This window comes from Rhinoraja longicauda, chromosome 39 (genome assembly GCF_053455715.1).
Source record: "Rhinoraja longicauda isolate Sanriku21f chromosome 39, sRhiLon1.1, whole genome shotgun sequence".
NCBI classification, from domain to species: domain Eukaryota; kingdom Metazoa; phylum Chordata; class Chondrichthyes; order Rajiformes; family Arhynchobatidae; genus Rhinoraja; species Rhinoraja longicauda.
The window spans coordinates 16893441-16919116 of NC_135991.1; the positions used below are offsets into that span (position 1 = coordinate 16893441).

The 25676-nt window shown below is 52.2% G+C and overlaps 1 protein-coding gene across 1 annotated transcript; it reads right to left on the reverse strand.

The window, feature by feature from the left end:
• Positions 1–15757: 15757 nt before the first annotated feature.
• Positions 15758–25553, reverse strand: LOC144611241 (uncharacterized). The gene is made up of 3 exons (XM_078430284.1): positions 25549–25553; positions 16020–22739; positions 15758–15946 (listed from the first exon to the last, which is right to left on the reverse strand). The coding sequence occupies exons 1-2, from the start codon at positions 25551–25553 to the stop codon at positions 18752–18754; spliced, it is 3993 nt and encodes a 1330-aa protein (XP_078286410.1). The 3' UTR covers positions 15758–15946; positions 16020–18751.
• Positions 25554–25676: the final 123 nt, after the last annotated feature.

Consider the following 25676-nt stretch of genomic DNA (forward strand, 5'->3'; position numbering starts at 1 on the left):
TCAGTGGATGTGGTGTACCTCGACTTTCAGAAAGCCTTCGACAAGGTCCCACATAGGAGATTAGTGGGCAAAATTAGGGCACATGGTATTGGGGGTAGGGTACTGACATGGATAGAAAATTGGTTGACAGACAGAAAGCAAAGAGTGGGGATAAATGGGTCCCTTTCGGAATGGCAGGCAGTGACCAGTGGGGTACCGCAAGGTTCGGTGCTGGGACCCCAGCTATTTACGATATACATTAATGACTTAGACGAAGGGATTAAAAGTACCATTAGCAAATTTGCAGATGATACTAAGTTGGGGGGTAGTGTGAATTGTGAGGAAGATGCAATAAAGCTGCAGGGTGACCTGGACAGGTTGTGTGAGTGGGCGGATACATGGCAGATGCAGTTTAATGTAGATCAGTGTGAGGTTATTCACTTTGGAAGTAAGAATAGAAAGGCAGATTATTATCTGAATGGTGTCAAGTTAGGAGGAGGGGGAGTTCAACGAGATCTGGGTGTCCTAGTGCATCAGTCAATGAAAGGAAGCATGCAGGTACAGCAGGCAGTGAAGAAAGCCAATGGCATGTTGGCCTTCGTAACAAGAGGAGTTGAGTATAGGAGCAAAGAGGTCCTTCTACAGTTGTACCGGGCCCTGGTGAGACCGCACCTGGAGTACTGTGTGCAGTTTTGGTCTCCTAGTTTGAGTTTAGGAGCAAAGAGGTCCTTCTACAGTTGTACCGGGCCCTGGTGAGACCGCACCTGGAGTACTGTGTGCAGTTTTGGTCTCCAAATTTGAGGAAGGATATTCTTGCTATGGAGGGCGTGCAGCGTAGGTTCACTAGGTTAATTCCCGGAATGGCGGGACTGTCGTACGTTGAAAGGCTGGAGCGATTGGGCTTGTATACACTGGAATTTAGAAGGATGAGGGGGGATCTTATTGAAACATATAAGATAATTAGGGGATTGGACACATTAGAGGCAGATAACATGTTCCCAATGTTGGGGGAGTCCAGAACAAGGGGCCACAGTTTGAGAATAAGGGGTCGGCCATTTAGAACGGAGATGAGGAAGAACTTTTCCAGTCAGAGGGTGGTGAAGGTGTGGAATTCTCTGCCTCAGAAGGCAGTGGAGGCCAGTTCGTTGGATGCTTTCAAGAGAGAGCTGGATAGAGCTCTTAAAGGATAGCGGAGTGAGGGGGTATGGGGAGAAGGCAGGAACGGGGTACTGATTGATAGTGATCAGCCATGATCGCATTGAATGGCGGTGCGTACAGGCTCGAAGGGCTGAATGGCCTCCTCCTGCACCTATTGTCTATTGTCTATTGTCTATTTATATCTCTATATCTCATTTATATCTCTATATTTCTCATTTATATCTCTATATATCTCATATATATCTCCCATATCTCTCATATATCTAATATATATCCAATCTCTCTCTCTAATATATATATATATATGTTTATTTCTCAATATATGTGTCATATCTGTGCATTTAGGGCTAGATTGATGGTCATTACGTCACCATATCTGCGTACGCGCTGACGTCGGCGGGATACGGGAGACGCGCCGACGTCACGCGACCCCGTCAAAATGGCGGCCCCCGCGTTCCACCCCCGCTGGCGGCCGCCATTTTGTGCGGCGGCGGCGCCGGGAGGTTTGGGAAGCGGGATAGCAGCGGCGGGCGGGCCGAGCGGCGGCGGGAGTCGGCGCCGGAGGACGGGGCGGGGCGGGGGCGACGGGACGGGGGCGGCGGCGGAGGCGGGAGGGGCGCGGGCGCGGCGTCGGGGGGCGGAGGAAGAGCGGCCCCGCTGCCCGGGATAGGGGGCTTGCACGGGCGCGCGGGGGCGTCTGGGAAATTCAGCCGCCATTACTGGAGGCGAAATGCAATATGTCTCGTATATGTATATATGTGTGTACATCTGTCATCAAGATCAAGATCAAGATAGCTTTATTTGTCATCCAATATTGGACGAAATTCGGTCACCCACAGTCCAACAATAAAAGCATTAAATAGGCATTCAAATTACACAACCCCAAAAACACACAAAAAAAGAAACATCCATCACAGTGAGTCTCCTCCTCCAGTCCTCTCCTCACTGTGATGGAAGGCCACAATGTCTTTCCCTTCTCCTGCCGTCCTCTCCCGCGGTCAGGTTGTTGTAGTTGCAGGCCGCGCCGGACGGTCCGCAGCGGGCCGAGCCCAAGGCGAGTCGCAGCCGCTCCCGCAGCCTCCGAAGACGGCCGGCTCCGCCGATGATAAGTCCCATCCGGGGCGGGCGAACACGCTGCTGCCGCTGTTGCTGCACGTCGGGGCGGTCGTGGCTCCCGACATTGAAGCCCCCGCCCAGCAGAGAAATATCCCGCGGCATATCTTAGGCCGAGCCGGACGGTTAAATGTCCGCGACCCAAGCCCCGCGACCCGGGGCGGGCGAACCCGCTGCCGCTGCCGGAGCTCCCGATGTCGGCATCCACGCGGCCCGAGCCTAAGGCGAGTCGCAGCCGCTCCCGCAGCCTCCGAAGACGGCCGGCTCCGGTGGTGGTAAGTCCGATCCGCGGGCTCTGCGAACCAGAGCCCTGGAGGCCGACAGCTCCAGGAGTTGGGCCGGTGGTTGGGCCGCAGCAGGAACGGAGACACGGCCCAGAACACAAAGGTCGGGTCTCCGTTCGGAAGGGACACATATTTACAATGTTACAGTTCCCCCCCTCCCCCCCACATACACACATAGTACACAAACACAAAAACACCACATCACAACTACAATTAAGACCAAAAAACCCAACAAAAACATAAAGACAAATGGACCGCAGGTGTAGCCGCAGCTGCTAGGGCAGCGCCGCCATTTTGCATCTAGGGACAAATTGATGGTCATAAATTTATATATATATACACATATATATATATATATATATTAGAGAGATTGGATATTATATACTATATATATGTGTGTATGTATAATTGAATTCATATTGAATAGACAATAGACAATAGGTGCAGGAGGAGGCCATTCGGCCCTTCGAGCCTGTACGCACCGCCATTCAATGTGATCATGGCTGATGTATGTATATATATATACAATTTATTCACAAAATGCTGGAGTAACTCAGCGGGTCAGGCAGCATCTCGGGAGAGAAGGAATGGGTGACGTTTCGGGTCGAGACCCTTCTTCAGACTGATGTCGGGGGTGGGACAAAGGAAGGATATAGGTGGAGACAGGAAGATAGAGGGAGATCTGGGAAGGAGGAGGGGAAGAGAGGGACTGAGGAGCTATCTGAAGTTGGAGAAGTCGACGTTCATACCACCGGGCCGCAAACTGCCCAGGCGAAATATGAGGTGCTGCTCCTCCAATTTCCGGCGGGCCTCACCATGGCACTGGAGGAGGCCCATGACAGAGAGGTCAGACTGGGAATGGGAGGGGGAGTTAAAGTGCTGGGCCACCGGGAGATCAGTTGCGTATATACAATCTCTCTAATATATATACACATACACACCCACACACATATATATATCATATCATCATATCATATATATACAGCCGGAAACAGGCCTTTTCGGCCCTCCAAGTCCGTGCCGCCCAGCGATCCCCGCACATTAACACTATCCTACACCCACGAGGGACAATGTTTACATTTACCCAGCCACTTAACCTACATACCTGTACGTCTTTGGAGTGTGGGAGGAAACCGAAGATCTCGGAGAAAACCCACGCAGGTCACGGGGAGAACGTACAAACTCCTTACAGTGCAGCACCCGTAGTCAGGATCGAACCTGAGTCTCCGGCGCTGCATTCGCTGTAAAGCAGCAACTCTACCGTGCCGCCCTATATAGATTGTATATATTTATATATATATATATATACAATCTATCTCTAATATATATATATATACACACAATAGACAATAGACAATAGACAATAGGTGCAGGAGGAGGCCATTCAGCCCTTCGAGCCTGTACGCACCACCATTCAATGCGATCATGGCTGATCACTCTCAATCAGTACCCCGTTCCTGCCTTCTCCCCATACCCCCTCACTCCGCTATCCTTAAGAGCTCTATCCAGCTCTCTCTTGAAAGCACCCAACGAACTGGCCTCCACTGCCTTCTGAGGCAGAGAATTCCACACCTTCACCACTCTCTGACTGAAAAAGTTCTTCCTCATCTCCGTTCTAAATGGCCTACCCCTTATTCTCAAACTGTGGCCCCTTGTTCTGGACTCCCCCAACATTGGGAACATGTTATCTGCCTCTAATGTGTCCAATCCCCTAATTATCTTATATGTTTCAATAAGATCCCCCCTCATCCTTCTAAATTCCAGTGTATACAAGCCCAATCGCTCCAGCCTTTCAACGTACGACAGTCCCGCCATTCCGGGAATTAACCTAGTGAACCTACGCTGCACGCCCTCCATAGCAAGAACATCCTTCCTCAAATTTGGAGACCAAAACTGCACACAGTACTCCAGGTGCGGTCTCACCAGGGCCCGGTACAACTGTAGAAGGACCTCTTTGCTCCTATACTCAACTCCTCTTGTTACGAAGGCCAACATGAAGGCCATTGGCTTTCTTCACTGCCTGCTGTACCTGCATGCTTCCTTTCATTGACTGATGCACTAGGACACCCAGATCTCGTTGAACTCCCCCTCCTCCTAACTTGACACCATTCAGATAATAATCTGCCTTTCTATTCTTACTTCCAAAGTGGATAACCTCACACTTATCCACATTAAACTGCATCTGCCATGTATCCGCCCACTCACACAACCTGTCCAAGTCACCCTGCAGCCTTATTGCATCTTCCTCACAATTCACACTACCCCCCAAATTTAGATTGTATATATATATAGATTGTATATATATATACAATCTCTCTAATATATATATACACATACACACATACACACCCACACACATATATATAGATTGTATATATATATAGATTGTATATATATATACAATCTCTCTAATATATATATACACATACACACATACACACCCACACACATATATATAGATTGTATATATTTATATACACATATAGGGCGGCACGGTGGCGCAGCGGTAGAGTTGCTGCTTTACAGCGAATGCAGCGCCGGAGACACAGGTTCGATCCTGACTACGGGTGCTGCGCCGTAAGGAGTTCGTACGTTCTCCCCGTGACCTGCGTGGGTTTTCTCCGAGATCTTCGGTTTCCTCCCACACTCCAAAGACGTACAGGTATGTAGGTTAATTGGCTGGGTAAAATGTAAAAAATTGTCCCTAGTGGGTGTAGGATAGTGTTAATGTACGGGGGTCGCTGGGCGGCACGGACTTGGAGGGCCGAAAAGGCCTGTTTCCGGCTGTAGATGATATGATATGATATATATACACATACACATATACACACCCACACACATATATAACATATAACATATAACAACTACAGCATGGAAACAGGCCTGTCCGGCCCTACCAGTCCACGCCGACCACTCTCTCTGACCTAGTCTCATCTACCTGCACCCAGACCATAACCCTCCAATCCCCTCCTATCCATATACCTATCCATATACCCATCCATATACCTATCCATATACCTATCCAATTTACTCTTAAATAATAAAATCGAGCCAGCCTCCACCACTTCCACCGGAAGCCCAATCCATACAGCCACAACCCTCTGAGTAAAGAAGTTCCCCCTCATGTTACCCCCCCTAAACCTTTGTCCCTCAATTCTGAAGCTATGTCCCCTTGTTGGAATCTTCCCCACTCTCAAAGGGAAAAGCCTACCCACGTCAACTCTGTCCGTCCCTCTCAAAATTTTAAAAACCTCTATCAAGTCCCCCCTCGACCTTCTACGCTCCAAAGAATAAAGACCCAACCTGTTCAACCTCTCTCTGTAGCCTAAGTGCTGAAACCCAGGCAACATTCTAGTAAATCTCCTCTGTACCCTCTCCATTTTGTCGATATCCTTCCTATAATTTGGCGACCAGAACTGCACGCCATACTCCAGATTCGGCCTCACCAATGCCCTGTACAATTTCAACATTACATCCCAACTTCTATACTCGATGCTCTGATTTATAAAGGCAAGCATACCAAACGCCCTCTTCACCACCCTATCCACATGAGATTCCACCTTCAGGGAACAATGCACAGTTATTCCCAGATCCCTCTGTTCCACTGCATTCCTCAATTCCCTACCATTTACCCTGTACGTCCTATTTTGATTTGTCCTACCAAATTTATATATATATATACAATCTCTAATATATACACACACACACACACATATCTATCTATCTAAACATAGGACAAAAAGTAAGGACATTTGTGTTTGGTAGATTATTGAGTATATGGGTTGCGCCCATGAAAAATTTGCCAAATCTTCTCTGCCAATGCCAAACAGCTTATTCTGCTGTTGCTATTGACTCTTGTTTTGAGCTTCTGGTACCCCCCGGGTGCTAACAAGAATGGGATACCATCCCACAACAGTGTGTGTGACCAGGCTGGTGACCAGCATGAGGAGGAGGATGTGCCAGGCCGTTGTGGCTGTGTATTGGTTCTTCCACACGCTACTGTGGCTCCTGTTTATTAAATGAATAAATTGTTAAATTGCCAATATGTCTTGTTTCTTCAAGTCAAGTCAAGTCAAGTCAATTTATTTGTATAGCACATTTAAAAACAACCCACGTTGACCAAAGTGCTGCACATCTGACTAGGAACTTCAGACTTCAATCGTCCAATCCACCGAACAACACCGAACAAGAGTCGACGGCATTGGCAGAGAAGATTTCATGGGCGCAACCCACATACTCGGCTCTGCTGCTCACCCCACAAATGCATGTTCCTTACAAACGTGGCACCATTTAAAAGGGGAATAAACAGGCTTTCCAACGGTATAAGATTTATTGCCAAGAAGCATTGTTACAACAAAGAAATAATCTACCAAACACAAATTTCCTTACTTTTTGTGCTATCTATCTATCTATCTATCTATCTATGGAAGTAAGAATAGAAAGGCAGATTATTATCTGAATGGTGTCAAGTTAGGAGGAGGGGGAGTTCAACGGGATCTGGGTGTCCTAGTGCATCAGTCAATGAAAGGAAGCATGCAGGTACAGCAGGCAGTGAAGAAAGCCAATGGCATGTTGGCCTTCATAACAAGAGGAGTTGAGTATAGGAGCAAAGAGGTCCTTCTACAGTTGTACCGGGCCCTGGTGAGACCGCACCTGGAGTACTGTGTGCAGTTTTGGTCTCCTAGTTTGAGTATAGGAGCAAAGAGGTCCTTCTACAGTTGTACCGGGCCCTGGTGAGACCGCACCTGGAGTACTGTGTGCAGTTTTGGTCTCCAAATTTGAGGAAGGATGTTCTTGCTATGGAGGGCGTGCAGCGTAGGTTCACTAGATTAATTCCCGGAATGGCGGGACTGTCGTACGTTGAAAGGCTGGAGCGATTGGGCTTGTATACACTGGAATTTAGAAGGATGAGGGGGGGATCTTATTGAAACATATAAGATAATTAGGGGATTGGACACATTAGAGGCAGGAAACATGTTCCCAATGTTGGGGGGAGTCCAGAACAAGGGGGCCACACACAGTTTGAGAATAAGGGGTCGGCCATTTAGAACGGAGATGAGGAAGAACTTTTTCAGTCAGAGGGTGGTGAAGGTGTGGAATTCTCTGCCTCAGAAGGCAGTGGAGGCCAGTTCGTTGGATGCTTTCAAGAGAGAGCTGGATAGAGCTCTTAAGGATAGCGGAGTGAGGGGGTTACGGGGAGAAGGCAGGAACGGGGTACTGATTGATAGTGATCAGCCATGATCGCATTGAATGGCGGTGCGTACAGGCTCGAAGGGCTGAATGGCCTCCTCCTGCACCTATTGTCTATTGTCTATCTCTCGTATATCTTATATATATATATGTATATATCTCAATTTGTTCACAAAATGCCGGGGTAACTCAGCAGGTCAGGCAGCATCTCAGGAGAGAAGGAATGGGTGACGTTTCGGGTCGAGACCCTTCTTCGGACTGATGTCGGGGGGTCGGGACAAAGGAAGGATATAGGTGGAGACAGGAAGATAGAGGGAGATCTGGGAAGGAGGAGGGGAAGAGAGGGACTGAAGTTGGAGAAGTCGACGTTCATACCGCCGGGCCGCAAACTGCCCAGGCGAAATATGAGGTGCTGCTCCTCCAATTTTCCGGGCGGGCCTCACCATGGCACTGGAGGAGGCCCATGGCGGAGAGGTCAGACTGGGAATGGGAGGGGGAGTTAAAGTGCTGGGCCACCGGGAGATCAGTTGCGTCAATGCGGACCGAGCGCAGGTGTTCAGCGAAGCGATCGCTCGAGCCTGCGCTTGGTTTCGCCGAGATAGGTAAGTTGACATCTAGAGCAGCGGATGCAATAGATGAGGTTGGAGGAGGTGCAGGTGAACCTCTGTCTCACCTGGAAAGAATGTTTGGGTCCTTTGATGGAGTTGAGGGGGGAGGTAAAGGGACAGGTGTTGCATCTGGTGCGGGCGCAGGGGAAAGTGCCCGGGGTTGGGGCGGTTTGGGTAGGAAGGGACGAGTGGACCAGGGAGTTGCGGAGGGAACGGTCTCTGTGGAACGCAGAGAGGGGAGGGGATGGGAAGATGTGGCCAGTGGTGGGGTCCCGTTGTAGGTGACGGAAATGTTGGCGGATGATATGTTGGATCCGCTGGCTGGTGGGGGGGTGGAAGGTGAGGACGAGGGGGATCCTGTCCTTGTTGCGAGTGTGGGGAGGGGGAGCAAGAGCGGAGCTGCGGGATGTGGAAGAGACCCTAGTGGGAGCCTCGTCTACAATGGAGGAGGGGAAGCCCCGTTTTCTGAAGAACGAGGACATCTCGGAAGCCCTAGTGTGAAACACCTCATCCCGGGCGCAGATGCGGCCTAGACGGAGGAATTGGGAGTAGGGGATAGACTTTTTGCAGGGGACCGGGTGGGAGGAAGTGTAGTCCAGACAGCTGTGCGAGTCGGTGGGCTTGTAGTAAATGTCCGTCACTAGTCTGTCTCCTGTGACGGAGATGGTGAGGTCCAGAGACGGGAGGGAGATGTCGGAGATAGTCCAGGTATATCTAAGGGCAGGATGGAAATTGGAGGTGAAGTGTATGAAGTCAGTGAGTTCTGCATGGGCGCAAGAGGTGGCACCAATGCAGTCGTCGATGTAGCGGAGGTAGAGTTCGGGGATGGGGGCCGGTGTACGTCTGGAACAGGGCTTGTTCGACGTACCCGACATAGAGGCCCATGCTAGGGCCCATTGCTACGCCTCTGGTTTGGAGGAAGTGGGAGGAGTCAAAGGAGAAGTTGTTGATATCTATCTATCTATCTATCTATCTATCTATCTATCTATAGATAGATATAGATATATAGATTTATATACATATATATATATAATGTATATAGACAATAGACAATAGGTTCAGGAGTAGGCATGTGCAGTGTGTGGGCATTCTTTGAAAATGTACGGGAGATGCATATCTGGTTTCTGGGTTGCACATCTGGGTCGGGGGCCCACTTTAAATGTAATCGCTGATGGCCATAAACGTGGCGGGGATTCGCACGCTTACCTGACCGCCTGCAATCTACCCGTCAAATGTCCCGACGGGTAAATCAATTGTGGTTAAACGGCATCTTCAAATGTCTCCACTTGTTTTAACATTAGGTGCCTCTAAATGCATCCCAAGAGAACCGAGCAAACCCGGGGACGGCGCGCGACAGGCAGCGCCCGCAATAGGCAACGATACCTGGCGGCAAAGCCGGCTGTCGGCGAGACATTTCACCGTGGTTGATTTTTTTCCCGGGGCACTGCCGAGATCCACTTCGATTCTTCGAAGACTCCTCACGATCGTGCCCAGTCACAGGCGGTTGCCTTAAAATCACCTGAGTGGGACAGTCCCAATGGACAACAGGCAACAGGTGCAGGAGGAGGCCATTCGACCCTTCGAGCCTGTACGCACCGCCATTCAATGTGATCATTCTCAATCAGTACCCCGTTCCTGCCTTCTCCCCCTGACTCCGCTATCCTTAAGAGCTCTATCTAGCTCTCTCTCTCGACTCGCTCGTTCTGTCTTGGGAGCTCTATCTCGAGCTGTATCCTTAAGAGCTCTATCTAGCTCTCTCTAGTTCTCTCTTGAGAGCTCTATCTCGAGCTCTATCCTTAAGAGCTCTATCCAGCTCTCTCTTGAATGCATTCAGAGAATTGGCCTCCACTGCCCTCCGAGGCAGAGAATTAATCCCCACAGATTCACAACTGGAAAAGTTTCCGTTCTAAATGGCCGACCCCTTATTCTTAAACTGTGTGTGGCCCCTGGTTCTGGACTCCCCCAACATTGGGAACATGTTTCCTGCCTCTAACGTGTCCGACCCCCTTAATAATCTTATACGTTTCGATAAGATCCCCTCTCATCCTTCTAAATTCCAGTGTATACAAGCCCAGTCGCTCCAGTCTTTCAACGTACGACAGTCCCGCCATCCCGGGAATTAACCTGGTGAACCTACGCTGCACTGCCTCAATAGCAAGGACGTCCTTCCTCAAATTTGGAGACCAAAACTGCACACAGTACTCCAGGTGCGGTCTCACTAGGGCCCTGTACAACTGCAGAAGGACCTCTTTGCTCCTAATCTCAAACTAGGAGACCAAAACTGCACACAGTACTCCAGGTGTGGTCTCACTAGGGCCCTGTACAACTGCAGAAGGACCTCTTTGCTCCGATACTCAACTCCCCTTGTTATGAAGGCCAACATGAAGGCCATTGGCTTTCTTCACTGCCTGCTGTACCTGCGTGCTTCCTTTCAGTGACTGATGCACTAGGACACCCAGATCACGTTGTACGTCCCCTGTTCCTAACTTGACACCGTTCAGATAATACTCTGCCTTCCTCTTCTTACCACCAAAGTGGACAACCTCACACTTATCCACATTAAACTGCATCTGCCATGCATCCGCCCACTCGCACAACCTGTCCGAGTCACCCTGCAACCTCATAGCATCTTCCTCACACAGTTCACACTGCCCCCCAGCTTTGTGTCATCTGCAAATTTGCTAATGGCCCTTAAGACGGAGGGATTAAAAGTACCATTAGCAAATTTGCAGATGACACAAAGCTGGGTGGCAGTGCGAACTGTGTGAGGAAGATGCTATGAGGTTGCAGGGTGACTTGGACAGGTTGTGCGAGTGGGCGGATGCGTGGCAGATGCAGTTTAATGTGGATAAGTGTGAGGTTGTCCACTTTGGTGGCAAGAACAGGAAGGCAGAGTGTTATCTGAATGGTGTCAAGTTAGGAACAGGGGACGTACAACGAGATCTGGGTGTCCTAGTGCATCAGTCGCTGAAAGGAAGCATGCAGGTACAGCAGGCAGTGAAGAAAGCCAATGGCCTTCATGTTGGCCTTCATAACAAGAGGAGTTGAGTATAGGAGCAAAGAGGTCCTTCTGCAGTTGTACCGGGCCCTAGTGAGACCGCACCTGGAGTACTGTGTGCAGTTTTGGTCTCCTAGTTTGAGTATAGGAGCAAAGAGGTCCTTCTGCAGTTGTACCGGGCCCTAGTGAGACCACACCTGGAGTACTGTGTGCAGTTTTGGCCTCCAAATTTGAGGAAGGACGTCCTTGCTATGGGGGGCGTGCAGCGTAGGTTCACCAGGTTAATTCCCGGAATGGCGGGACTGTCGTATGTTGAAAGGCTGGAGTGACTGGGCTTGTATACACTGGAGTTTAGAAGGATGAGGGGGGATCTTATGGAAACGTATAAGATTATTAAGGGGGTCGGACACGTTAGAGGCAGGAAACATGTTCCCAATGTTGGGGGAGTCCAGAACCAGGGGCCACACACACAGTTTAAGAATAAGGGATCGGCCATTTAGAACGGAGACGAGGAAAAACATTTTCACTCAGAGGGTTGTGAATCTGTGGAATTCTCCGCCTCAGAAGGCAGTGTTGCATTTTGGAAAGTCCAACATCGGCAGGATCTAGACAGAGTGTTGTAGAGCAGAGAGGGGTCTAGGAGCGCAGGTACACAGTTCCCAGGTGGACAGGGAGTGTCGTGGAGCAGAGAGGGGTCTAGGAGCGCAGGTACACAGTCCCCAGGTAGACGGGGAGTGTTGTGGAGCAGAGAGGGATCTAGGAGCTCAGGTACACAGTTCCCAGGTAGACAGGGAGTGTCGTAGAGCAGAGAGGCATCTAGGAACACAGTTCCCAGGTGTGTTGTAGAGCAGAGAGGGATCTAGGAGCGCAGGTACACAGTTCCCAGGTAGACAGGGAGTGTCGTGGAGCAGAGAGGCATCTAGGTACACAGTCCCCAGGTGTGTTCGTAGAGCAGAGAGGGATCTAGGAGCGCAGGTACACAGTTCCCAGGTAGACGGGGAGTGTCGTAGAGCAGAGAGGGATCTAGGAGCGCAGGTACACAGTCCCCAGGTGGACGGGGAGTGTCGTGGAGCAGAGAGGGATCTAGGAGCGCAGGTACACAGTTCCCAGGTGTGTTCGTAGAGCAGAGAGGGATCTAGGAGCGCAGGTACACAGTTCCCAGGTCGACGGGGAGAGTCGTAGAGCAGAGAGGGATCTAGGAGCGCAGGTACACAGTTCCCAGGTGTGTTGTAGAGCAGAGGGGGATCTAGGAGCGCAGGTACACAGTTCCCAGGTGTGTTGTAGAGCAGAGAGGGGTCTAGGAGCGCAGGTACACAGTTCCCAGGTGTGTCGTAGAGCAGAGAGGGATCTAGGAGCGCAGGTACACTGTTCCCAGGTAGACAGGGAGTGTCGTAGAGCAGAGAGGGATCTAGGAGCGCAGGTACACAGTCCCCAGGTAGACGGGGAGTGTCGTAGAGCAGAGAGGGATCTAGGAGCGCAGGTACACAGTCCCCAGGTAGACAGGGAGTGTCGTGGAGCAGAGAGGCATCTAGGAACACAGTTCCCAGGTGTGTTGTAGAGCAGAGAGGGATCTAGGAGCGCACGTACACAGTCCCCAGGTGGACAGGGAGTGTCGTGGAGCAGAGAGGGATCTAGGAGCGCAGGTACACAGTTCCCAGGTGTGTTCGTAGAGCAGAGAGGGATCTAGGAGCGCAGGTACACAGTTCCCAGGTGTGTTCGTAGAGCAGAGAGGGATCTAGGAGCGCAGGTACACAGTCCCCAGGTAGACGGGGAGTGTCGTAGAGCAGAGAGGGATCTAGGAACACAGGTACACAGTTCCCAGGTGTGTTTGTGGAGCAGAGAGGGATCTAGGAGCGCAGGTACACAGTCCCCAGGTGGACAGGGAGTGTCGTGGAGCAGAGAGGGATCTAGGAGCGCAGGTACACAGTTCCCAGGTGTGTTCGTAGAGCAGAGAGGGATCTAGGAGCGCAGGTACACAGTTCCCAGGTGTGTTCGTAGAGCAGAGAGGGATCTAGGAGCGCAGGTACACAGTCCCCAGGTAGACGGGGAGTGTCGTAGAGCAGAGAGGGATCTAGGAGCGCAGGTACACAGTCCCCAGGTAGACGGGGAGTGTCGTAGAGCAGAGAGGGGTCTAGGAACACGGTTCCCAGGTGTGTCGTAGAGCAGAGAGGGATCTAGGAGCGCAGGTACACAGTCCCCAGGTGTGTTGTAGAGCAGAGAGGGATCTAGGAGCGCAGGTACACAGTTCCCAGGTGTGTTCGTAGAGCAGAGAGGGATCTAGGAGCGCAGGTACACAGTCCCCAGGTAGACAGGGAGTGTCGTGGAGCAGAGAGGGATCTAGGAGCGCAGGTACACAGTTCCCAGGTGTGTTCGTAGAGCAGAGAGGGATCTAGGAGCACAGGTACACAGTCCCCAGGTGTGTTGTAGAGCAGAGAGGGATCTAGGAACACAGGTACACAGTTCCCAGGTGTGTTTGTGGAGCAGAGAGGGATCTAGGAGCGCAGGTACACAGTCCCCAGGTGGACAGGGAGTGTCGTGGAGCAGAGAGGGATCTAGGAGCGCAGGTACACAGTTCCCAGGTGTGTTGTAGAGCAGAGGGATCTAGGAGCGCAGGTACACAGTTCCCAGGTAGACGGGGAGAGTCGTAGAGCAGAGAGGGTTCTAGGAGCGCAGGTACACAGTTCCCAGGTGTGTTGTAGAGCAGAGAGGGGTCTAGGAGCTCAGGTACACAGTTCCCAGGTGTGTTGTAGAGCAGAGAGGGATCTAGGAGCGCAGGTACACAGTCCCCAGGTAGACGGGGTGTGTTCGTAGAGCAGAGAGGGGTCTAGGAGCGCAGGTACACAGTCCCCAGGTAGACGGGGAGAGTCGTAGAGCAGAGAGGGATCTAGGAACACAGTTCCCAGGTGTGTCGTAGAGCAGAGAGGGATCTAGAAGCGCAGGTACACAGTTCCCAGGTGTGTTCGTAGAGCAGAGAGGGATCTAGGAACACAGGTAGACAGGGAGTGTTGTAGAGCAGAGAGGGATCTAGGAGCGCAGGTACACAGTTCCCAGGTAGACGGGGAGAGTCGTAGAGCAGAGAGGGATCTAGGAGCGCAGGTACACAGTTCCCAGGTAGACGGGGAGTGTCGTAGAGCAGAGAGGGATCTAGGAGCGCAGGTACACAGTTCCCAGGTAGACAGGGAGTGTCGTGGAGCAGAGAGGCATCTAGGAGCACAGGTACACAGTCCCCAGGTGTGTTGTAGAGCAGAGAGGGATCTAGGAGCGCAGGTACACAGTTCCCAGGTGTGTTCGTAGAGCAGAGAGGGGTCTAGGAGCGCAGGTACACAGTTCCCAGGTGTGTTGTAGAGCAGAGAGGGATCTAGGAGCGCAGGTACACAGTTCCCAGGTGTGTTCGTAGAGCAGAGAGGGATCTAGGAGCACAGGTACACAGTTCCCAGGTGTGTTTGTGGAGCAGAGAGGGATCTAGGAGCTCAGGTACACAGTCCCCAGGTGCGTTGTAGAGCAGAGAGGGATCTAGGAGCGCAGGTACACAGTTCCCAGGTGTGTTGTAGAGCAGAGGGGGATCTAGGAGCGCAGGTACACAGTCCCCAGGTAGACAGGGAGTGTCGTGGAGCAGAGAGGCATCTAGGAACACAGTTCCCTGGTGTGTTGTAGAGCAGAGAGGGATCTAGGAGCGCAGGTACACAGTTCCCACGTAGACAGGGAGTGTCGTAGAGCAGAGAGGCATCTAGGAACACAGTTCCCAGGTGTGTTGTAGAGCAGAGAGGGATCTAGGAGCGCAGGTACACAGTTCCCAGGTAGACAGGGAGTGTCGTAGAGCAGAGAGGGATCTAGGAACACAGTTCCCAGGTGTGTTGTAGAGCAGAGGGATCTAGGAGCGCAGGTACACAGTTCCCAGGTGTGTTGTAGAGCAGAGAGGGATCTAGGAGCTCAGGTACACAGTTCCCAGGTGTGTTGTGGAGCAGAGAGGGGTCTAGGAGCGCAGGTACACAGTTCCCAGGTAGACGGGGAGTGTCGTAGAGCAGAGAGGGATCTAGGAGCTCAGGTACACAGTTCCCAGGTGTGTTGTAGAGCAGAGAGGGATCTAGGAGCGCAGGTACACAGTTCCCAGGTAGACGGGGAGAGTCGTAGAGCGGAGAGGGTTCTAGGAGCGCAGGTACACAGTTCCCAGGTGTGTTGTAGAGCAGAGAGGGGTCTAGGAGCGCAGGTACACAGTTCCCAGGTGTGTTCGTAGAGCAGAGAGGGGTCTAGGAGCGCAGGTACACAGTCCCCAGGTAGACGGGGAGTGTCGTAGAGCAGAGAGGGGTCTAGGAGCGCAGGTACGTTTCGAGCTCTACCCAGGCTCCGGACTCTGCTGGATTACTCCGGCGCCCTGCGGAGTCTCGCCCGACTTGTAGAGGATGGAACTAAGACCTCGGTAGTTTCCATTATTTTAAAAATTTTAATGAACATTCTGTCTGAATCAGAGACTTTAGAGAAAATCCTTTCACACAAAGACAAGGCATCGATCGCAGCTAACTACCGAATGAGATCGAACACAGACATATATAAATTTATATTAAATATATAAACAGACCATCAGGTGAACGAGTTTCCCCCTCACACTCTCTCTCTCCCTCCCTCCCTCTCTCTCTCCAATTCATTCACACATTCCCTCTCTCTCTCTCCATTAATTCACACTCTCTCTACAATTCATTCACACATTCCCTCTCTCTCCACCATTCATTAATTCACTCGCTCTCTCTCTACAATTAATTCACTCGCTCTCTCTCCACCATTCATTAATTCACTCCCTCTCTCTACCATTAATTCACACATTCCCTCTCTCCATTAATTCACTCCCTCTCTCTCTCTCTACAATTAATTCACTCATTCTCTCCACCATTCATTAATTCCATTAATTCACTCTCTCTCTCTCTACAATTAATTCACTCACTCTCTCTCTCCACCATTCATTAATTCACTCCCTCTCTCTCTCTACAATTAATTCACTCGCTCTCTCTCTCCGCCATTCATTAATTCACTCCCTCTCTCTATTAATTCACTCGCTCTCTCTCTACAATTAATTCACTCACTCTCTCTCTCTACAATTAATTCACTCACTCTCTCTCTCCACCATTCATTAATTCACTCACTCTCTCTCTCCGCCATTCATTAATTCACTCCCTCTCTCTCTCTACAATTAATTCACTCACTCTCTCCACCATTCATTAATTCCATTAATTCACTCTCTCTCTCTCTACAATTAATTCACTCACTCTCTCCACCATTCATTAATTCACTCCCTCTCTCTCTCTACAATTAATTCACTCGCTCTCTCTCTCCACCATTCATTAATTCACTCCCTCTCTCTCTACAATTAATTCACTCACTCTCTCTCCACCATTCAATTCACTCCCTCTCTCTACCATTAATTCACACATTCCCTCTCTCCATTAATTCACACACTCTCTCTCCACCATTCATTAATTCACTCCCTCTCTCTCTCTACAATTAATTCACTCACTCTCTCTCTCCACCATTCATTAATTCACTCCCTCTCTCTACAATTAATTCACTCACTCTCTCTCCACCATTCATCAATTCACTCCCTCTCTCTACCATTAATTCACACATTCCCTCTCTCCATTAATTCACTCTCTCTACAATTAATTCACTCACTCTCTCTCTCCGCCATTCATTAATTCACTCCTTCTCTCTCTCTACAATTAATTCACTCGCACTCTCGCTCCGCCATTCATTAATTCACTCCCTCTCTCTACCATTAATTCATTCACACACGTTCCCTTCTCCCTCTACTAACCTCTCACTCTCTCTCTCTCTCCGTTAATTCACTCTCTCTCTCTCTCCATTGATTCCCACGTTCCCTCTCTCTCTACCATTAATTCACACACTCTCTCACCATTAATTCCATTCACTCTCTCTCTCTCTCCACCACCATTCATTAATTAACTCCCTCTCTCTCCATTAATTCCATTAATTCACTCTCTCTCTCTCCACATTCATTCACACATTCCCTCTCTCTCTCTCTCCATTAATTCCATTAATTCACTCTCTCTCTCTCTACATTCATTCACACATTCCCTCTCTCTCTCTACATTCATTCACACATTCCCTCTCTCTCTCCATTAATTCACTCTCTCTCTACAATTCAGTCTCTCTCTACAATTAATTCATTCACTCTCTCCACCATTCATTAATTCACACACTCCCTCTCTCTCTACCATTCATTCACACACTCCCTCTCTCTCCATTAATTCCATTAATTCACTCTCTCTCTCTACATTCATTCACACATTCCCTCTCTCTCTCTCCATTAATTCACACACTCCCTCCCTCTCCCATTCATTCCAACACTCTCTCTCTCTCTCTCTACCATTCAATCACACTCTCTCTCTCTACCATAAATTCACACTCCCTCTCTCTCTACCTCTCTCTCTCTCCATTAATTCACACATTCCCTCTCTCCCTCTACCATTCAATCACACTCTCTCTCTACCATTCATTCACACACTCCCTCTCTCTCTAACCTCTCACACTCCCTCTCTATCCATTAATTCACACATTCCCTCTCTACCATTAATTCACACATTCCCTCTCTCCGCAATTCATTCACTCCCTCCCTCTCTCTCTCATTCATCACACTCTCTCTCTCTCTAACCTCTCACCCTCCCTCTCTCCATTAATTCACACATTCCCTCTCTCTCTCTCTCTACCATAAATTCACACGTTCCCTCTCTCTCTCCACAATTCATTCCCACATTCCCTCTCTCTCTCTCTACCATAAATTCACACGTTCCCCCTCTCTCTCCACAATTCATTCACACATTCCCTCTCTCTCTCTACCATTCATTAACACGTTCCCTCTCTCTCTCTACCATTCATTAACACGTTCCCTCTCTCTCTCTACCATTCATTAACACGTTCCCTCTCTCTCCACAATTCATTCACACATTCCCTCTCTCTCTCTACCATTCATTAACACGTTCCCCCTCTCTCCACAATTCATTCACACATTCCCTCTCTCTCTCTCTACCATTCATTAACACACTCCCTCTCTCCACCATTCAAACACACGTTCGTTCTCTCTTTCTCTACCATTCATTGACACACTCCCTCTCTCTCTCTACCATTCATTAACACACTCCCTCTCTCCACCATTCAAACACACGTTCGTTCTCTCTTCTCTCTCTCTCTACCATTCATTGACACACTCCCTCTCTCCACCATTCAAACACACGTTCGTTCTCTCTTCTCTCTCTCTCTACCATTCATTGACACACTCCCTCTCTCCACCATTCAAACACACGTTCGTTCTCTCTCTCTCTCTCCACAATTCGTTCCCACACGTTCCCCCGCTCTCTCCGCCCCGTCTCCCTCCCTCCCTCCCTCCCCCCCCGCCGCCCGCGTCACGCGCGCCCTCAAGGCGTGTCGCTGGCGTGTTTCTTAGCGTGACAATGCTGGTGCCTCCGTAAGTTGTCCAGCCTATTGTATGTCCTCGAGCAGACCGGGCAGGTGTACGGTTTGTTACCGGAGTGGATGGTCTCGTGGGCCCGCAGCGCCGAGCCCGAGGCGAAGGACTTGCGGCAAACCTCGCACTCGTACGGCCGCCCGCGGGCTGGCGAGGGAGCCCCGCCCTCGCCCTCCCGCCCCCCCGCCCCGTGGGCTAGCCCCACGTGCTCCTGGAGCGCCGAAGGGTCTTTGAAGAGCTCGGCGCACTCCTGACAGCGGCAGAGGCCTGCGCCCCAGGCCGGGAGGTGGCGCGGGACGGCCGGCTTTTCCTCCCCCTCCTCCCCTTCCTCCTTGCGCGCTCCCCCCCCCCCGCGCAGCCCGGCGCGGTCTTCCTCCGATTTCCCCGCCCCCTCCCCGTGCGTCATCTGGTGCTCGGTAAGGGCGGAGGAGTCGGCGAAGGTTCGCTCGCAAGCGTCGCAGCGGAAAGGGCGCTCCCAGGCGTGACGGAGACGATGCTGGGCCCGTGCGGTGTCGTCTGCCGCCGGCTCTCCGCAGTCGGGGCAGATCTCCCCCTCTCCCTCCCCCTCTCCCTCTCCCTCTCCGTCTCGTTCCCCCTCTCCCTCCTCCCCCCAGATGTGCAGGAGCCGGTGGGATGTCAGAGCGAAGGCGTCGGGCAGCGCCAGGCCGCAAATCTCGCACGGGACGGGCGCTGGCGAGACGGGGTTTGACGCGGAGGGGAGGGGGGAGGAGGGAAGGGGGGAGGGAGGAGGTGGCGGAGTCTCGTCTTGTCGGTCGGCCCCCGCGTGCCAACGCAAAGCCCGCCCGCAGCGGTGCTGGGCCAGATCGTCGGCGTTGGCGAACGAGCGCCCGCAAGCCCGGCACACGTTCCCGCCCGCCCGGGCGTGGCCCGTCCGGTGAGTCCGCAGGGCGGCGGAGGACACGAATCCATCGCCGCACAGCGTGCAGCGGAAGGGCCGGTCTCCAAGATGGACTCTCTGGTGGCGACGGAGGTTGTCCAGGCGGTTGTAGCTGCGCGGGCACGCCTGGCACCGGAAGGCGCGGTCCGCCGGCGGCGCGGTTCGGCGTTTGGGCCGCCCGGAGGCGCACCGGTGCCGGGAGAGTCCGGCCGCCTTCCCGAAGGACTTCCCGCAGTCGGGGCAGCGGTGGGCGGGCCGGTGCGTGAGAGCGTGGCGCCCGAGGGAGGCAGCGTCGCTGAAAATCTCGCCGCACGCCCGGCACTGGAGGGAGGGGCGCTGGTGGAGCTCGGAGTGCTCCCGGCAGCTCTGGCGGTCGGCGAACAGCGCCCCGCACGTGGAGCAGCGGAAACCCCGGCAGCGGTGGCGCGAGGCCGCGCGTGGGAGCGGATCTCCGCAGTCGGGGCAGCGCACGGCCGCGTGCCCGGCGCGGTGAGACCGCAGGAGCGCCGACGAGGGGAATCCGTCGCCGCAGAGCGTGCAGCGGAAGGGCCGGTCGCCGAGGTGGACCCGCTGGTGCCGGCGGAGGTTGTCCAGGCGGTTGTAGGAGCGCGGGCACGCCTGGCAGCGGAAGGACTTGGCCCCCGTGTGCACGGCCTGGTGGGCGAGGAAGGAGGAGGCCTTGGCGAAACGGCGGCCGCAGACGGCGCACGAGAAGGCGGGCGGGAAGGCGTTGGCGCCCACCGGGGCCGCGGCGTGGGCCGCCCGGTGCGTGTCGAGCGCGCCCAGATCCGGGAAGGCCTCGGCGCAAATCCCGCACTCGAAAGTCACTTCCGAGTGCGTCGCCGTGTGCGTCTGGAGTCTAGACAAGTCCGGGAATGTTTGGTCGCAAAGATCGCAGGCGTAACGCACGTCCGGGTGGGCCAGACGGTGGGTCTCCAAGCTAGACAAGTCCGGGAAGGTCTCTGAGCAGAGTTCGCACTGGAAGCTGACCTCCGGGTGGGCCAGACGGTGGGCTTGTAGTCTAGACAAGTCCGGGAACGTCTCGGAGCAAAGTTCACACTCAAACTTCACGTCTGGGTGGGCCAGACGATGCGTCTCCAGTCTAGACAAGTCGGGGAAAGATTCGGAGCAGAGATCGCACTGGAAATTCGCGTCTGGGTGGACCAGACGGTGGGCTTGTAGTCTAGACAAGTCCGGGAAAGATTCGGGGCAGAGATCGCACTGGAAATTCGCGTCTGGGTGGACCAGACGGTGGGCTTGTAGTCTAGACAAGTCGGGGAAAGATTCGGGGCAGAGATCGCACTGGAAATTCGCGTCTGGGTGGACCAGACGGTGGGCTTGTAGTCTAGACAAGTCGGGGAAAGATTCGGGGCAGATTTCGCACTGGAAATTCGCGTCTGGGTGGGCCAGACGGTGGGCTTGTAGTCTAGACAAGTCGGGGAAAGATTCGGAGCAGATTTCGCATTGGAAATTCGCGTCTGGGTGGGCCAGACGGTGGGCTTGTAGTCTAGACAAGTCCGGGAAAGATTCGGGGCAGAGATCGCACTGGAAATTCGCGTCTGGGTGGGCCAGACGGTGGGTCTGGAGGCTGGCCAAGTCCGAGAAAGTCTCGCCGCAGGCCCCGCACTCCACCGTCACGTCCGGGTGGGCCAGGCGATGCTTCCCCAGGCTAGACAGGTCCTGGAACGTCTGCCCGCAAGTGTCGCAGCCGAAGGCGGAGTCTCGGTGGTCCAGACGGTGAGTCTCGAGCCGGGGCAAGTCCGGGAAGGTCTCCCCGCAAATGTCGCAGACGAACGCCACGTCGGAGTGGTCCAGACTGGGGTCGTCTGGGAAGGGCTCGGACTCCAGACGGGCGTCGGGGGGGACCAGCTGGGCGTCGGGGGGTCCCAGACGGGCGTCGGGGGGGACCAGGTGGGCGTCGGGGGGGACCAAGTGGGCGTCGGGGGGTCCCAAACGGGCGTCGGAGTGTCCCAGATGGTGCGTCTCGAGTTCTGGGAGCCCGGGGAACGTCTGTCCGCAAACATCGCACACGGCGCTGGGCTCCGTGTGGCCCAGGCGGTGAGTCTCGAGGGCCGAGAGCTCGGGAAAGGTCTCCCCGCACACGGGGCAGCGGAAGGCCACGTCCTCGGCGTCCGTGTGCGCCAGGCGGTGGCGGCAGAAGGCGGGCATGTCGGTGAACGTCTCTCCGCACGCCTCGCAGGGGAAGGTCATGCCCACGTGCGCCAGACGGTGGCTGGACAGGGCGGCGGGGCGAGCGAAGGTTTCTCCGCACAGCTCGCAGCGGTGGCGGCGCCGCGGCGAGGACGGCGGGGCCGCGGCAGACGGTCCGCCCCCTTCCCCGCCCTCCCCGCCCTCCCCGTGACCGCGCTGGTGCCTGCGCAAGTTGTCCAGGCGGTTGTAACTGCTCCCGCACGACAGGCAGCGGTACGGCTTGTGGCCGGTGTGGATGGACTGGTGGGCGCGCAGGGACGAGGGGACCCCGAAGGACTTGGCGCACACGGGGCAGCGGAAGGGCTTCTGCCCCGTGTGCGAGGCCTGGTGGGCCAGGAAGGTGGAGAAGAGGTTGAAGGTCTTGCGGCAGAGGAGGCACGAGAGAGGGCGCCTCGGTCGGCCGTGGGCGCGCTGGTGACGTTTGAGGTTCTCCGCGCGGCTGTACGCCCGCCCGCAGTCCGCGCAGCGGTGGATCTGGCGGTCGGCGATCTGGCAGCGGTGGGAAGCCAGGCGTGACGCGCGCACGAACGCCCGCCCGCAGTCCGCACAGCGATGGGGCTTCGCCGGCTGTTCCCCGACCCCGCCCTCGCGCCGATGGGTCTGCCGGTGACGGTCGAGCCTGGCCGCGTCCGGGAAGGCGCGGGCGCACACCGGGCAGCGGTGGAGCCGGGGCGGCAGCAGGTGGGACCGCTGGTGGCGCCGGAGGTTGTCCAGGCGGTTGTACGATCGGCCGCACGACGGGCAGGGAAAAGGCTTCTGGCCGCTGTGGATGGAGCGGTGGGCTAGCAGCTTGGTGGAGTGGGCGAACGAGCGGTCACACACGTCGCAGCTGCTCCGGGAAAGGGAGGGGGGGGGGGCGGGGAGGAGGTGGGAGAAGATTGGAGGAGATTTGAGGAAATTGGAGAAGATTGGGGAAGATTGGAGGAAATTGGAGAAGATTTGAGGAGATTGGAGAAGGTTGGAGGAAATTGGAGAAGATTTGAGGAAATTGGAGAAGATTTGAGGTTTAAGGAAATTGGAGAAGATTTAGGGAAATTGGAGAAGATTTGAGGAAATTGGAGAAGATTTGAGGAGATTGGAGAAGGTTGGAGAAAATTTGAGAAAAGATTGGAGATGATTTGAGGAAATTGGAGAAGATTTGAGATGATTGGAGGAAATTGGAGAAGATTTGAGGAGATTGGAGAAGATTTGAGGAAATTTGAGAAGGTTGAAGATGGGAGGATTCGAGAAGATTTGAGGAAATTTGAGAAGGTTGGAGAAGATGGGAGAAGATTGGAGAAGATTTGAGGAAATTGGAGAATGTTGGAGAAAATTGGAGAGGATTTGAGGAGATTGGAGAAGGTTGGAGAAAATTTGAGAAATTGGAGAAGATTGGAGATGATTTGAGGAAATTGGAGAAGATTTGAGATGATTTGAGGAAATTAGAGAAGATTTGAAACGATTTGAGGAAATTGGAGGAGATTTGAGGCAATTGGAGAATGTTGGAGAAAATTGGAGAAGATTTGAGGAAATTGGAGAAGATTAGAGATGATGAGGAAATTAGAGATTTGAAATGATTTGAGGAAATTAGAGAAGATTTGAAACGATTTGAGGAAATTGGAGGTTTGAGGAAATTGGAGAATGTTGGAGAAAATTGGAGAAGATTTGAGGAAAATGGAGAAGATTTGAGATGATTTGAGGAAATTGGAGAAGGTTGGAGGAGATTGGAGAAGGTTGGTGGAAATTGGAGGAGATTGGAGAAGATTGGAGTACATTGGAGAAAATTGGAGATTTGAGGAAATTGGAGAAGATTTGAGGAAATTGGAGAAGATTGGAGATGATTTGAGGAAATTGGAGAAGATTGGAGGAGATGGGAGGTTTGAGAAGGTTGGAGCAAATTGGAGGAGATTTGAGGAAATTGGAGAAGATTTGAGGAATTTGGAGAATGTTGGAGAAAATTGGAGCAATTTGGAGAAGATTGGAGGAAATTGGAGCAAATTGGAGAAGATTGGAGGAAATTGGAGCAAATTGGAGATTTGAGGAAATTTGAGAAGATTTGAGGAAATTTGAGAAAATTGGAGCAAATTGGAGAAGATTGGAGAAGGTTTGAGGAAATTGGAGGAAATGAAAGATTGGGGAAGATGGGAGACGAGGGGAGGAGATTGGAGAAGAGGGGAGGAGATGGGAGAAGTTGGGAGAGGGGAGGAGATGGGAGGAGAGGGAGGAGATGGGAGAAGTTGGGAGAGGGGAGGGGAAGAGAGGAGGAGATTGGAGGAGATGGGAGAAGGTTGGAGAAAATTGGAGCAAATTGGAGATTTGAGGAAATTTGAGAAGATTGAGGAGATTGGAGAAGATTGGAGCAAATTGGAGGTTTGAGGAAATTGGAGAAGATTGGAGAAGATGGGAGGAGATGGGGAAGATTGGAGGAGATTGGACAAGGTTGGAGGAGATGGGAGAAGGTTGGAGAAATTGGAGAAGATTTGAGAAGATGGGAGAAGATTGGAGGAGATGGGAGAAGTTGGGATAGAGAGGGGAGGGGAAGAGAGGAGAGGAGGAGATTGGAGGAGATGGGAGAATATTGGAGGTTAGAGAAAATTGGAGCAAATTGGAGATTTGAGGAAATTGGAGGAGATTGGAGGAGATTAGAGGAGATGGGAGTAGATTGGAGCAAATTGGAGATTTGAGGAAATTTGAGACGATTTGAGGAAATTGGAGGAGATGGGAGAAGGTTGGAGAAAATTGGAGAAGGTTGGAGGAGATTGGAGAGAGGAGAGGGGAAGGGAGGAGAGGAGATTGGAGATGGAAGAAGTTTGGAGGAGATGGGAGAAGGTTGGAGAAGATTTGAGGAAATTGGAGAAGATTTGAGATGATTTGAGGAAATTAGAGAAGATTGGAGGAGATTGGAGAAGGTTTGAGGAGATTAGAGGAGATTTGAGGGGGTTGGAGGAGATGGGGAAAAGATTGGAGGAGATGGGAGAAGATTTGAGAAGATTGGAGGTTTTAGGAAATTGGAGAAAAATTGAGGAAATTGGAGAAGATTTGAGGAGATTGGAGAAGATTTGAGGAAATTTGAGAAGGTTGGAGAAGATGGGAGTAGATTGGAGCAAATTGGAGATTTGAGGAAATTTGAGATGATTTGAGGAAGTTGGAGAAGATTGAGATGATTTGAGGAATTGGAGAAGATTGAGATGATTTGAGGAAATTGGAGAAGATTTGAGATGATTTGAGGAAAATTAGAGAAGATTGGAGGAGATGGGAGAAGGTTTGAGGAGATTAGAGGAGATTTGAAGGGGTTGGAGGAGATGGGAAAAGATTGGAGGAGATGGGAGAAGATTTGAGAAGATTGGGAGGTTTTAGGAAATTGGAGAAAAATTGAGGACATTGGAGAAGATTTGAGGAGATTGGAGAAGATTTGAGGAGATTGGAGAAGGTTGGAGAAGATGGGAGTAGATTGGAGCAAATTGGAGATTTGAGGAAATTTGAGATGATTTGAGGAAGTTGGAGAAGATTTGAGATGATTTGAGGAAATTGGAGAAGATTTGAGATGATTTGAGGAAATTTGAGAAGATTTGAGGAGATTGGAGGAGGTTGGGAGAGAGGAGGAGGAGAGGGGAGGGGGAGAGAGGAGAGGAGAGAGATTAGTCCTCAAAGTAACAAACGACATTCCTCCCACCAACCCCAAATTTCCCACCTCACCCTCTCCAACTTTCTCTCTCTCTTTCTCTCTCTCTCTCTCGTTCAATCTTTCCAAAACGTTCTCTCTCTCTCTCTCTCTCTCTCTCTCTCT